General features: G+C 37.4%; 1 protein-coding gene across 1 annotated transcript in view; it reads left to right on the top strand.

The window, feature by feature from the left end:
- Positions 1–16,234, top strand: part of LOC114646896 (disintegrin and metalloproteinase domain-containing protein 12) — a 604,012-nt gene that overhangs the window by 354,774 nt on the left and 233,004 nt on the right. Inside the window, 1 exon segment of the mRNA XM_028795286.2 lies at positions 9,075–9,151. Coding sequence (XP_028651119.2) covers positions 9,075–9,151 — 77 coding nt within the window.

The raw sequence follows: 16,234 nt of genomic DNA, 5'->3' as shown, positions 1-16,234 counted from the left end.
ATGGGGAGCCACTTCAATCAACACCGATGTACAACATCCATCTGCAGGATGCAACGGCAGCCATTCTTGCATGAGTATACTCACCACACATTAGTTATTATATTGTAAAGGTTTGAGAGAGGTAATTAGCCAATAAGGGACAGAGGACGATTAAGGAGCCAGAATGACCAGGCTGTAACTGGACATTTGGAAACCCTCTTCTTTTATGATCATAGTGAGTCAGGACCTCAATTTTACATCTCATCTGAGGGATGATACTATTTTTATAGCACACAGTCCACAGGGTAAGTGCCCTCTGCTGGCCTCCCCAACACTCCCTCAGAAAAAATATTGAACTCTTTTTAAATGATTCCACTTAGTAGAAGGCATGTTGGCACATTGGTAGCGCTGCTGCCTCGCAGTAAAGAGAACAGACTGGATTCTCCCTACGTGGAGTTTTCAACTTCTCCTTGTGTCTGCGTGGGTTACCTGCCACTGTCTAAAGACATGCAGGTTAAATAAATTGACAACACTAAATTGGCCCTAGTTTGTGTTTGCTGTGTGTGGCCCTGCAATGGACTGGTGCTCTGTGCAGGGTTTGTTTCTCCTTTGTGCCCTATGTTGGCTGGGTTAGGATCCATCCATTTTTTATAATTTAGTTATCTATTTATAGTATAGTACGTAGTACTAGGGTGTTGTACCGTGTTAGCCATTATGAATGTAGTGAGAAGTCAAGCACAATGACACCTTTAATTGGCTAACTAAAAAGATTACAATATGCAAGCTTTCGATGCAACTAAGGCCCTTTCTTGTTCTACAGTATGTATATGTTGCACCACAGTTCTGTGGAACGTTATCTTGTGCCACTGTCTCTTGCAATACTGTGTGTGGATTGTACGATGATTTGAACACTGACGATACCTTATAGTCAATCTCTCAAATGCAATAGCTCCCTTCTGTTTATGTAAGTGTATGTAGTACACTGGTTAATCCTACTGCCTCATAGCTGCAGAGAGCATTTTTCATTTGACAGTTAAATTGCAGAATGGAGTTTTCATGTTTCAAAGTCCCAGGTGTCCTTCCCACATCCCAAACTGTGAGTATTAGTTTTAATTGCCAACTGTCGTTAGGCCTAACGTAGAGAACAATTAAGTTAAGTTTTCATCCTTTGAAGAAAGTAAGCTAAAAGTACTGAATGGTTGAAATGAGAAACACAAAAGCTGAAACCAAAAATGAGACAAAATTCATAATTTATTGCTGTATTTATTTCAAGTTTATACAGAAAGAAACAAAGAGGAATACCTCTACATAAACCTAACACAATGACAACTGTGCAATCAGAAATTAATACAACGCAAAAAGTACTTTTCAAAGCATACAAGTTTCATGGTACAAGGCACAGGTGGAAATTAAGTGCATTCAGTACAGAAGCCATAAAGCACTGGTTGATTAATAATTTTGAATCTGAATCTGGATCAGACTATTAAGTCATGTAATTGAAGTGGAAGCTTTAACAGTGTTTTAAATCAATTGATATATTATCCATCCATCCATTATCCAACCAGCTATATCCTAACTACAGGGTCACAGGGGTCTGCTGGAGCCAATCCCAGCTAACACAGGGCGCAAGGCAGGAAACAAACCATGGGCAGGGCACCAGCCCACCACAGGCCATGCACACACACACACACACACACACACACACGCACCAAGCACACACTAGGGACAATTTAGAATCGCCAATGCTCCTAAGTTGCATGTCTTTGGACTGTGGGAAGAAACTGGAGTACCCGGAGGAAACCCACTCAGACACAGGGAGAAAATCTCCCGGGTCTCCTAACTGTGAGGCAGCAGTGCTACCCACTACGCCACCATGCCACCCACTTCAGGGATTTTTATAGTGAAAAATAAACATTTTGAATATCCAACTGGATGACTTTGCATGGTTTATGGGACAAGAGTAACTTGAGATTTTGTTCATAGTTTTGACATTGTTTTCTGTTTTCAGTGTTGACCACTTTCATTAATGCATTATTAGCTCAGTTTTCAATGGAAGCATGAAATTAAAAATTTTTTCTCAGGCATCAATACATGTAGTATAATTTATAAAAATAATATTTTTGGGTAGAGTAAAGAGCTCAACATCTCCAACTAGTATATTGTTTATATACAATTAAAATGCAATACAATTAAACAATCTTTGTAAGTGTTCTGCCAACACAAAGAGGAGGGCAGAAAAGGAGAAGAGTGAAAGGACCATGGAATACAATAAACAAAGCAAAAGTCAAAAACCAGAGTAACAAGCTTTCATCTTTCATCAGAGCCAAAGCAGAAACCAAAATCCAAATTTAGAAAACATAGCCTTAGTCTGTCTGTTAGAAAAACTATAATTATAGTTGCACTTGACTTTTAGAGAGTAAAACAACATTAGATGGTGAGTGAAACCTGGAGGCAGCTTAAATATTATTGCGCTAATGATATCACTTGACATAACGTCCAGGAATGTGTCCCTTACAAATCTGTTGTGGCATACTAGCAAAAATTGTTCAAAATGGTAACCTCTGTTAAAATAATTTAGATGTGAGCGTCAGTAGGCTTAGAGCCCTAGGAACCAAATTACCCAAATTATTTAATAACATTTCAATAATTATCTGCTGCTCTGATGCTGATGTTTCTGATCATAAAATAGGTCATTACGATACCAATTTATGAGAAGAATTCATAAATAATTGCAAAATTGCGGTATTTGAGGTTTCCTCTAGAATGCCTCTTTCTCTTGCACGGTGTAGCTCAAAAGTTAATTGGCACATTGTCATCTCATAACAGGCTTAAATTTCGATTTTGGTATCTTTCCGTCCAGCTGTTTTAGACCATCCTCAAGAAACTGTGGCACACAGACTCACCCATACAGAACCTAAAACGTCGAGATCCATCAAAGAATGGAGATCGATATTTTTGACGGTAATCTAAGGCTTTCACTCCTCCCCCATAGATGATAGGATATGTTGGAGAAGGGCACAAAGCAGAAATGGCTTTCCAGAAATTTCACCACCATACAACTAAATAATCTGAAGTACACTTTAGCAGAGTTTTTTTTTATTACTATATATTTGATATCTTTGACATTCTTAAAGTATGTAAAAAATAATTAATTACTATATATTTGATATCTTTGACATTCTGAAAGTATGGAAAAATTAAGCTTCTCAGAAAAATGTATTAAACTCAGAAAAAAAATAGATGAAAGAATTGTAACAATAATAATATGGTGGTTTAGTCCTGCTAATGTAGCATTTAATAAATATATAATAAATTCCATATTACATATGCTACTTTTTTAAAAGTGGTATCCAATTGGACTGAATCCATCCATCCATCCATTATCCAACCTGCTATATCCTAACTACAGGGTCATGGGGGTCTGCTGGAGCCAATCCCAGCCAACACTGGGCGCAAGGCAGGAGATAAACCCCAGGCAGGGCACCAGCCCACCGCAGATTGGACCGAATCAATATTACTAAATGAAGTTTTCATCTTTCATCTTATTGCATTCAGATCTTGTAAAGAGACAGACTAATATATTTTTGGAAAACTGATGGAAAAATGAGTTTGCATAATTTCCTGCTGCAAATCTGATAAATGATGCTTGTAAACCTCATGCTTGTAAATCTGCTAAATCTCATGTGCCTGTGAATCACATGGTCTTATTTTAATTTGCCAAATTCATTTTGCTGCTGACTGGTTAGGTTTTTTTTTATTAGCCATACTGACAATAGGTCAGTTAAGTCTTCCTGTGGTCTAAATTAATACACGAAAGCATTAATTTGTTAAACCAATTCCATATCAGTTGAAGGCTGTCACCTTTACTGAGTCGCCTCATGCAAGTGTAATTCCTTGAATCTCAGCGATAGTTGTCAAAATAAAAATTATTGCACAATGCAGTTCAGTAAATGTTAATGACCTGCAGATGAAGTGATCTAGGAGTTATTGGAACATATTGCAATTTGCCACCTCACTTTAATGCTGAATTTCAAATATGCATCTTCAGCCCAAGAAATACTGGTGAACACAACTTCTACAGGAATCACAGCTTAATGTAATATGATGGTGTAACTATGTGCATATCTGCTATGCAGAAAGATAATTCTCATCTAACTGTCTGATACATATATTTAAAAACAGATTAACTTATTGTATATAGGTAGAGTGATAGATAAATGAGCTGATTAGTCACAGAGATCTGTGGAAAGAAGACATTAAGCCTAGAGCACAGGCAAGTAAAAACATTATATTGAGCTTGCAATGTTAGAACATTAAAAATGTTCATTTTCCCAGAGCAGTTATATTTTCAAATGAAACAAATATCCCTTTGCCAAGGGAGAAACCAAACTAAAATTACATTTTAGTGTTTTCAGTTCATGGACTGAAACAAAGATTATTTTCAATTGAGGTTTAATGAGTTGCCCAGTGGAGGTTTTCATTACAGGACTGGTTACTACCTTGTACCAGATTCTGCCAATATAGACTTTGTCTCTCTGTACTTGATGAATTAGCAATTGATATTTAAGTCTGTGAGTGGGTACATAGCTTGCAAAAAGGGATAGGGAACCACCAAGGTGATGTGAGATACGCACACACTGGTCCTGCTCATGCAAGAGTGAAAATGCAGGAGCAACCAGAGGATGGTATGTTCCATATACATGCTGGGTACCCCGGTGACAGAAAGAAGCACCATCTTGAAGCATACAATGTTTCCCCAGAGGTGCCTGAGAGCAGGCAAAGCAGGAAATGACTAGGATGTGTCTCTGAAGAAGAGATTGAGACCAGTGAGGGCAGGGAGACCGTCCATTCATGTGTGAAACAGTGAAAGATAGGTTGGAACCAGTACTCCTCAAAATAACCAACAGGAGATCACACACATTTTCACTCTTGGTGTAGAAAAACATTATCAGTCCCATAATTTCAACTCTCTATCCCTCTCTATCTCTCTCTCTCTCTCTCTCTCTCCCCCCACCACCCTGTTTGTCTCTGTTCTTTTTGCTCCATGAGGAGCTGGCAGCAACGCCAAAGTAATGCCACCTCTATCTGTATGCTGCCGCCATTGGTGCCCATCTGTAGGGTCAGACCAAGGTGTCTTAGCTATATTTAGTGTCTGACCCCAGGCTTCCTTGGGCCTGCCTGATCCATGACTTTGCTCTTAGTAGGTTATTCGGTTGGGCATTAGTCCATTTGTCTCGCTGCTATGCTCCATTCTGCTGTTCTGGCTTGGCTTTCCCTTGTTTCAGTAGCAAGCTGAAAATGTTTACAGGATGTATTTGCTCAACACCAGCCTAAACCTTCTCCTTGAAACAGATGCCTAGCCCATTTGAGTTAACTTTTCAAAAGACAGATTAACATCTGCTATGAAAATTCAGCATTTTAAGGCCAACTGAAATCTCAGAGACACAAGAATTCATGGGACGGTAGCTATAGCAGCCCATGGTGTTCCTGGAGAGAATGAAAAGACATCTCTGACTTTAAAAAGGATTCCTGGGTTTAGCTCAAAAGTAATCCCCAGATAAGGTTTAAATCTGCCTCACAAGAATTAGTTTATTTAATCTGGAATCTAGAATGAATAGAGAATAGAGAGATATGTAACAAGAAGTAGGGTGTCACAGGTGTCTGGTCACACTTATAGGTAATCTAACTTAGACACCATTAAAATATCCGACTACGCCACCCAGTTTTATTAAGAGACTGGGAACTCCTGAAATTTACCAATAATAGCACACAGGTTTCTTTAAATTGGGCGGTGAGTAAACACACAATGAAAGACACAACAGTAATTTAGAAAAAAAACAACAGTAAGTTCTATTGTACAAGACAATATAAGGTACATTAAAAAGATAAACGAACATAACAGAACCTAAACATATCAGGAATTAATTTCCTTTTTTTAAGAGGAAAATACACAGTCCACACCCTAAAAGTCCGTAAAAACAAGAATTGTAGGATACAACCTTTAGTGGTGCAGAGTCCAGTTTGGGCACTGTGTTACCCCAACACTTAATTGTTCAACTGTCCATAGATGCACTCTGTTCCCCGGCAGAAGTTGTGTCAAATTGTTGACTCCCTGTCAGCGTCTCTTCGTTGTTCCTTTTTTTTCCACTCTGGGCTCCTTGTGTGGCTGGGACCTAGGCATGCCTCATTCCTTGTCTGTCAGCTTCGCTTGGTCCTCTCATGCGGTTTCCCTCTTTCGCTGGACCCACAACTGGCGTCTCCTTGTGGAGCTGTCTCTTCCTCCCTGGAAGTAAATGTTGCCGTCCTTGTGCCTCACGTCGTGCCAGCCAGGTACCCTTGTCTGCCTGCGAGCCCCTGTGCCCTGTCCGAGTGTCTTGGCAGCGTTTCCTGTGGACTGTCCCTCCTGCCTTCTGCTGGCCAGGAGTTTATATTTACTTCAGCCCCTGCTGTTGTCAGTCCTGGACAAACAGTTTAATCAATGGCACATCTAAATTGCCTGGGTTTAACAATTAATAAAAACACAAGTTAACAAAATGTATGGTTACCAAACATTAATAAGTACAGATATGCTGATTAGGAACCAATATTTCCAAGCCAGGTAAATACAGACATTCTACCAAGGTCAGACTTCAAGGCAGTGACTCCCTTGCAAGACAGCAAATACCATTAATAAGTACAGACAGCCTTTTAACTTCTCACCCCCCCAGTCCCAACAGTGGGTGCCTAATGGAACCACCCAGTGCACAAAAAAATGTAAAAGTGTCCCCCTCTGACAAGGGTACATGATGCTGTTTTACTGGGAAGGTGAACAAGTCACCCCACCTGATGAACGTATTTAATATCACTGAAGAATGGCCAGATGTGGTCATCTTTTAAGCGATACGTTGTATTCTTCCTCTGTTCATCCAACTTCTGTACTTTTATTTAATACAGGCACCATGTTTTGTACTCTTTAGCATCCTTGAAGTTGTTCTGGCTGAGGAGTGCTGCCCTCCTATTATTAGTTATTTAGAGATTTAGGGCCTTGAAAAATGTGTCAGATGTCAGTAACTCACTATATGGTATCTCATTCAATACAATGTTATTTACATTATCTTTGTATCCAGTACTGGCAAATAGTTTTAAATAGGATTGAAATATTTTTAAAAATGGATGATATACTGTATTGAATGGTGTATGAAATATATGCAAGTCATTTTTCAGCTTCTGAAAGGTAATTTAGCTTCACCAACTCAATCTTAATTCTAGAGCAGTGGTGAAGGGCAGAATTGAGAAGACCGCCTGTGGCTGCAAGTTTTTGTTCCAACCAGTTTCATAATCAGTGAGTCATTTTCTTTACCATCATCATCAGCATCATCATTATCACGATTTTAATTCCCTTTTTCTAGGTGGTCTGATTATTTAAGCCTTGATTTACAATTTAACATACTAGTGGGTATGACACTCAAATAGCAGCAGTCTTTAACATTCAGTGTCATTTGCCTTGGTGTCTGCTTCATTCATTGTTTATTGTCACTATTAGGAAACAATCACAGAAAATGGGAATTAATAACAAAATGACACAAGAGAATTAATTACTTAAATCCATGTAGAGAAAAGCCAAGCAAAATGACACCTTTTATTGGCTAACTAGAAAGATTACAATATGCAAGCTTTCGAGGCAACTCAGGCCCCTTCTTCAGGCAAGATGTAATCATGTAAATCCATGTAAAAATTATTAATATTTCTAAATTTCTTATCAAAGCAGATCTCACACTGTTGCTTTTCTCTAAATGCAAAGTAAGAGAAGGAGAAGAAGAGATGAGCTTATTTAACAATGAGACCAATGTGAGGTAAAATGACTCAATGATCATGAAATCGGTTGGCCCACAAACCTGAGCCACAGAAGGCCCCCAGGACTGAACTTGGAAACCACTGGACCAGTGCTCACATTACCTTTCATGAAGCTATACCTTAAATTGCCTCATAGTAACACCTAAAAGAACATGCAGAATTCACTGTATGCAGAAGTACAGTATACAGTGATCCCTCGCTATATCGCGCTTCGCCTTTCGCGGCTTCACTCCATCGCGGATTTTATATGTAAGCATATTTAAATATATATCGCGGATTTTTCGCTGCTTCACGGGTTTCTGCGGACAATGGGTCTTTTAATTTCTGGTACATGCTTCCTCAGTTGCTTTGCCCAGTTGATTTCATACAAGGGACGCTATTGGCAGATGGCTGAGAAGCTACCCAACTTACTTTCTTTCTCTCTCTCTCTCTTGCGCTGACGTAGGCGGGTGTGAGCAGGGGGGCTGTGTGCAGCTGCTTCCTGAAGGACATGCTGCACCGGTGCTTCGCATACTTAAAAGCTCAAAGGGCACGTATTGATTTTTGACTTTGTTTTTCTGTGGCTCTCTCTCTATCTCTCTCTCTTCCTGCTCCTGACAGAGGGGGTGTGAGCTGCCGCCTTCCAACAGCTTTGTACCGGTGGTGCTTCGCATACTTAAAAGCCAAAAAGCCCTATTGATTTTTTTTTTGACTGCTTGCTTTGCACTCCTTTGAAAAGGAAGATATGTTTGCATTCTTTTAATTGTGAGACAGAACTGTCATCTCTGTCTTGTCATGGAGCACAGTTTAAACTTTTGAAAAAGAGACAAATGTTTGTTTGCAGTGTTTGAATAACGTTCCTGCCTCTCTACAACCTCCTGTGTTTCTGCGCAAATCTGTGACCCAAGCATGACATTCTAAAAATAACCATATAAACATATGGTTTCTACTTCGCGGATTTTCCTATTTCGCGGGTGGCTCTGGAACGCAACCCCCGCGATGGAGGAGGGATTACTGTATATTAGAATGGAAGAATGCTTTGTGGTTCTTTGCCTAAGGTGGACATGCTGTCTGAATAGAAACACGCCTGATATTATACCAAACAAAATCACACAATCTTGGGAAAATATCACATGAAAAACTCTGAAATGAAAATGTAATTGAAGATTAAGAAAGGTTACATTAATTAATTCATTGGGATCAATAGGAACAGCTGATTTGCTTAAAAAAGTAAGTTTCATTTAAAGTTATGCCCAAAGTGACATGAGACATCTTTCATTCAGGTGCACTGCTACTACCATGGGACCGTCCAAGGCCATGCATATTCTGCAGTTAGCCTCAGTACCTGTTCTGGATTCAGGTAAGTCACATATAATCTCATAAAGTTCTTTATTTAATTTGTTGTCTGTTTATGCTTTCTTTAATGTGCCAGACATTATCAGTTCTTTTAATAAAAAACATTCAAATCCATTTGTGTCCCTTATTTTGATGTTACAGCTGCCTTTGTTGATCTGATACTGGCCTTCTTTTCAGCATCTGTTTTTATACTTCTGTGTTGTATGTATTTTCATATAACAATGTTTTATCTATGATTGTGCAGGACATTTACAATCTGCCTTTCAATGCCCAAACCAAGGGAAAAAAAAAACGGAGTCATCAGCAGCTCCTAAATACAGTCATTTGTCTCAATTTCAAGTAATTGCTTTTTTATGTTTAAGTGGAACAATTTTAGATGTCAGCATCTATACTTTGCCAAGCAGTTAATAAGTGATTTGGTTGGACTTTGGCACCACTGTTTTGTAACCAGCTACTTACGTTGTCAGATTTATTATTCCTTAATACTGTATCACTAAGCCATTTCTGTTTTAAGATGTTCATGATCTGAACAAATTTGCCACTTAAAAATGAAAACTGTACTGTTCACATGCATTCCTATGGAAATTGAAACAGGGGCTCTTCCTGACGTGTCTCTGTAATAACACTAACTGAGATCTTCCATCCTCCATTAACCCTTATACAGCAATCTCAGAGAATAGCAAATAGCACACTGAGCTCTGTTGTTTAGTGGACCTGTATGTTGTTTAATAACTGAGTGTGAATCATTTATACAAAACATATCATTACATTAACTGCTTTTCAAACATTAAAACTAATAATCATTTGGATGGGAACAAAGGCTTGAAATATATGAATACTTCAAGATTCAGGCGGTAGGAACTAATGCATCTAGGCAAGTTTGTTAGGCTAACTGCATTGAGCAGGGAGACATGCTGCAATCATAAAACTTTAGACTTCAATGAAGGTTGTCATTTTTTACTCAAATATTTTTTATCCTAGATTTTATTTAAAGATCTATAAACAAAGCATAAATATTCCAAAAATTTTAACTCTTTGGAGTTATACATATTAGACTAAAATTTGATGTAAAGCTTATGGAATCACAATGTAAAGGCATTCATAAAGGACATGTCATAGCATTTCTGGATTGCAGAATAATTAGATACTCTACAGAAGTATAATTATATGTTGTGCCAAAAATATATTATTTTTTAAGTCAAAAGAATTTGTTTTTACAGTTTTAATTGGTAATATCCCTGATTCTAAATATTGTACCGAGTATCTTAACTCCCTTGGAATTAACAGTTGGGACATTACATCATTTGGAAAGGTCTCTTTATATTTGTTAAAAAGCAACCTGGCATTGATTGTTTATCATATTAAAAATATATTAAACCATGTTAAACAAAACAGGTTTTTCCATTAATGACATTTTTTCAGTAACAGTATTATCTTGGAATTATATAATTTGACTCTAGGCTTACCGAGTACTATGGCAAGAAATAAAATAACAAAGTGGTAACAAAGTTAGTGGTTAATGTTGATGATTCAAGAAAGTTGGAAGATAAATGAGTAAGCCAGGAGAAGAGGCAGCATGGAGTTTTATGTCAAAATAGAGTCCAAATAAAGGAGGTTCCCAGAATCAGTGTGGATTAAGCTGCCGAGAAATCTTACAATATAATGGCTCAATTATATGTCAGGCTGCTGAGATCTCATAATTCAGTAAAAAAAAAAAATTGTTTGATTACACATTTATTTGCACTAAATAAATTATCATAAATGAGTTAAACTCTCCTAAAATTGGATAAGCAAACCACTACCCAGTTTATAAAATTATATATATCATGGCTCCCTTCAACCTTCCAAGAATAAAGACATGATCAAAATAAATTCTCTACTATGCAAAATGAACAAACAAAGCAACAATAGAACTGCCCGGGAGACGAAAAAGAAAAATGTTAAAACCCATGTGAAAGTTGTAATGCTATAAGAATATTTAATGCCACAGTAGCTACGGCAGAAGTCTGTTTTTTCTTATCCAAAACCGAAAACCTAGGTGTACATGAAATGACCTCCTGTCACAGTAAACAATGCACAAAATGTTGGCATCCCTAAAACAAAATCAAACTGCCATCACAGAAATTTTACAAAAATAACAAAAAAAAGTCACATCCATCAAATCACAGTTAAATGAAAAGTGAGCATATTAAAACTTAATAATCATAATAACACAGTAAGGTTTTAGACAATCTTTCAAAATACTTTAAAGAATATAACAGGCAGCAAGGAGAACGATCTTACAAAGGGGTAACCCTAAAATTCCTAGAATTGTTAAAAAAAAAATTACAGCAAGTACCTTTTACTCACCTTCAAAGTACTTTCCTTGAGATGCAATACACTTGCACCATCACTTCTATGCCTGGAAACATTTCCGATACTCATCTTTTGTTACTGTGTCTAGAGCTTACTGTGTTTTTGCTGGATATCTTCCACTGTAGCAAATCTTCTTCACTTCAGTCTCAGTTTTAATTTCAGGAACATAAAGAAGTCACAGAGAGTGAGGTCTGAGGAATACAAGTGGAGTTGGTTCAGCAGGGGTGCAAAGCAACCACCACATTATTTTTGGCCAAAACTGTTTGAATAATAATGCAATGTGTACAAGTGTGTTGTCATGGTACAAAATGCAGTTTTTAATACGCCACTTTTCAAGGGCTTTTTTTTTCTCCTCATGCTTTCCAATAGACACCTTAGGAGATCAATGCAATGTTTTCTGTTCACCGGGAACAAACTCAAAATGAATAAGTCCAATCATGTTGAAAAGCATAATCATTATTATCTCTAGAAAATCTGCTGTGGTCGTTTAGAGAAAAGAAAATTTGCAGAATTCTCCTGTACGCATGAAATATGCAGTCAATCAACTCAAAGCGATGTCATTCTACGAACTGATTAACCAAACTGTAGGTGTACAATATGTAGCAGCATATTCAATTACTTCACCCTACTCCAGTGCTATTGCCTTATTCCGGGTATTTTTGGGTCCCCAAGTATTAAGTTTCTATAACTTCTGCTGGAGAGTCACAAAATAGAGAGGAAGAATATTAAACTGCATGCAGGGACACCTGTAGTTGGTTTGTTTCATTCTACACAGATTGCCCCTAGGATTCCAGAGTAAAGCCATCACACATGTAGTACTTTATCTCAGACATGGCTCTGTGCTGGAGCTTAAAGACGAGAACAGTACAGAATTTATATCCAAGCAAATGAATTTTTTTTAGAGACAAATACATCCTCAGAGGTTTCTGCAAGAACTCTCTGGGAAACCCTGAAGGAATCTTAAGAGGACAGATTATGTCATATCTTTCCCACATAAATAAATTGGAAACCAAGAAGGTATCAGAGCTAATCAACGAAATTACTAGAATAGATCAAGAACATGCCAGGTGTCCAAGTGAGGAGCTTCATAGGAAAAGGCAGGCTATGCATTCAGAGTTCAACCTCTTAACAACTAAAGAAACTGAACAATTCATATTTAAATTAAGACATCATTATTATGAACACGGAGAGGAAAGTAATAAAATCTTAGCTCAACAACAGTGACTTTGTTTGGTTTTAATTTTTATATTTTCTGATGTTTTGTTTATAATGTGTTTTTTATTTATTATTTGTTCAGTGTCCTTGAGTGCTTAGAAAGGCGCCTTGTATAAATAAAATTATTATTATTATTATTATTATTAACAAATCCACAGGTAAGAAGTGTGCAATGCAATTCCAGCAATCACCAACACAAACTGAGACAAAATTATTGACCATAAAAATATAATGCACACATTTAGTGACTACTATAAATCTTCATATTCTACCAAGATTAAAGAAGACAACACACAATCTAATGCATTTCTGGATGCATTAAATATACCCCAAATAGATACTCTTAGTGCAGAGGAATTGGATAAACCTCTGGCACTATCAGAATTACTAGATGCTATAAACCAGGGGTAGGCAACGTCGGTCCTGGAGTGCCACAGTATGTGCAGGTTTTTGTTCCAACCCAGTTCCTTAACGAGAACTCAATTATTGCTGATGAAGCACATATTGCTTAAGTGACATTTTAATGCTTCATTATAGTGGTCTCGCTTGTTAAGGTTCTCCAACCTTAATTGCTTATTTCAATCTTAAACTGCTGCATTCAGTGTTTTAATTGGTCCTTATTAGCAATAAGATGTAAAAGACAAAGCAGCCAGCAGTTCTCCAGCTAGCTTTTTTCCAATTACATCTGTGTGTGTTCATCATGCACGGTTTGATTTAATAAAACACTTAATAGAAAAATGTGACAGACTGAAAATGATCTGTTTTAGGCTTCAAATCATTTGGATGATATCCTTGGAAAGGAAAAAAATCTACGATATAAAAGCCTTACATTGCACAGACTAACAAGCCATAAAATTAAATAAGGTCTGAGATTGGCAATGATTGGTTTCTAATTAAGCAATTGGGTTGGAATGAAAACCTGTAGCCACTGCGGCTCACCAGGACCGACATTGCCTACCCCTGTTTTACATCTTATTGCTAATAAGGAGCAATTAAAACACTGAATGCAGCAGTTTAAGATTGAAATAAGCAATTAAGGTTGGAGAACCTTAACAAGCGAGACCACTAAAATGAAGCATTAAAATGTCACTTAAGCAATATGTGCTTCATCAGCAATAATTGAGTTCTCGTTAAGGAACTGGGTTGGAACAAAAACCTGCACATACTGTGGCACTCCAGGACCGACGTTGCCTACCCCTGCTATAAACTCACTGCAGAGTGGGAAAGCAGCAGGCCCTGATGGCTACCCTGCTGAATTTTATAAGAAATTCTCAACTCAGCTAGCTCCCCTTCTATTAGCAACATTTACAGAAGCTAGAGAAAATAAAATTCTACCTCAAACTTTTTGCCAAGCATTAATTACCATGTTTCCTAAACAAAATAAGGACTAATTAAAATGTGCATCGTACAGACCAATTTCACTTCTGATTAATGATATCAAGATACTCTCCAAAGTCCTAGCTAGAAGGATGGAGAAAGTGCTGCCTTTAGTAATATCACAAGACTAAGCTTGATTTATTAAAGGCAGACACTTAGCTTCCAATCTTCAATGCTTGTTTAATGTAATATATTCACCAACAAAGTCAAACACCCCAGAGATATTATCGTTGGATGCAGAAAAAGCATTTGACATGGTTGAATGGAACTACCTTTTCACTCCATTGGAGATATTTGGGTTTGGCCTGAACATTTGTGCATGGATCAAACTACTGTATACCAATACAGAAGCTTCAGTTTGTATTAACAACATTAATTCAGACTACTTTAAACTAGAGCAGGGGTGGGCAGATTCAGTCCTGGAGGGCCACAGTGGTTGCAGGTTTTTGTTCCAACCCAGTTGCTTAATTAAAAACCAATCCTTGTCAATTATATAATTGCATGGCTTGCTAGTGCTTTAACTCTGCCATGTCAGGTCATTCTAATATCTTAGATTTATTTTCCTTCCTAAGGATATCATCCAAATGATCTGAAGTCTAAAACAGATGAGTAATTCTCAGTGCTTCACTTTTTTTCTCTTCACTTTCCTTCCAAGTATTTAATTAAACCAAATAGTGCACAATAAATACACACAGGCGTAAATGGTAACAAGCTAAATGGAGAAATGCTGGTCTCTTTTGTCATTTGCATGGTATTGCTAATTAGGAGCAATTAAACACCAAGATTACAGCTGTTTAAGACTAAAATAAGCAATAAGGGTTCAAACTCTTAACGAGCGAAACAACTAAAGTGAAGCAGAAGTGTTACTTGAGCAATAAGGGTTTCTTATTAAGCAATTGGGTTGGAGCAAAAACCTGCAGCCACTGCGGCCCTCCAGGACTGAATCTGCCCACCCCTGAACTAGAGCATGGTACCAGACAATGATGCCCCTTATCACCACTGCTTTTTGCAATCACCATTGAGCCACTGGCAGTTCACTGTAGAAATGCAATTGAGATAAAGGGGATTATCAGAGAAGGACTGGAACAGAAAATTTCTGTATATGCAGAGGATATTGTACTGTATATATCAGACCCAGAAAATACTGTGTCTGCAGTCCTAACAGTACAAACAGAATTTCAAAAGATTTCTGATCTCAAAACGAATTTGAATAAAAGTGTGCTCTTCCCAGTGAATTCTCAAGCATACAATATTAGATTGGACACCTTCCCTTTTATCATCGCAGATCAGTTTAAATATCATGGGGTAAACATCACAAGTAAACATAAAGCTCTTTATCAACAAAATTTTGCTGTCTGTATGGAAAAAATTAAGCAAGACTTGCATAGATGGTCAACCCATCATCTCACTTTAGCTGGAAGAATTAACATTGTTAAGATGAATATTCTTCCTAACCTCTTTTTATTTAAAAACATTCCAATATACATCAATAGATCATTTTTTAAGAAATTAGATTCATCCATAACCTCATTTATTTGGAATTCAAAACATCCACGTATCAAAAGGGTGGCCCTACAAAGACCTAAGGCAGAAAGTGTCATGGCTCTACCTAAATTTCAATTTTATTACTGGGCAGCAAACATACAAATTATAAAAACCTGGACATTGACACAAATAGATGAACAGACACAGGCTTGGTCTGCAATAGAAATAAAATCCTGCAGTACTTCTTTATATTCTTTGCTTTGCATCCCAATAAATACAAGTCATCACCAATATACTAACAACCCAATTGTGCTTCACTCACTCAGAATATGGAACCAATGTAGAAAGTATTTTGTGATAGAAAAGCTTTTATCTGTGGCACCTCTGCACAAGAACCACCTTTTTCCACCCTCTCAAACATATGCAGTTTTTAATGCCTAGAAAACATTTGGATTAAATCACTTAGAGATCTGTGCATAAACAATGTCTTTGCATCCTACAAACAATTACACTCCAAATGTAACTTTCCAGCAACACATTTCTTTCACTACCTTCAAATTCGAAACTTAAACAGAACCTGCCCAGTTTTCCTCAACTCCCACCTACCTCTATGCTGGAAAAAATATTGATCAGTCTTGAGGACTGAGCATAATAT

This window comes from Erpetoichthys calabaricus, chromosome 2 (assembly GCF_900747795.2).
Source record: "Erpetoichthys calabaricus chromosome 2, fErpCal1.3, whole genome shotgun sequence".
Taxonomy (NCBI): domain Eukaryota; kingdom Metazoa; phylum Chordata; class Cladistia; order Polypteriformes; family Polypteridae; genus Erpetoichthys; species Erpetoichthys calabaricus.
The sequence above is the reverse complement of the archived record's forward strand: the minus strand, read 5'-3'. Positions and strand labels throughout refer to the sequence as shown.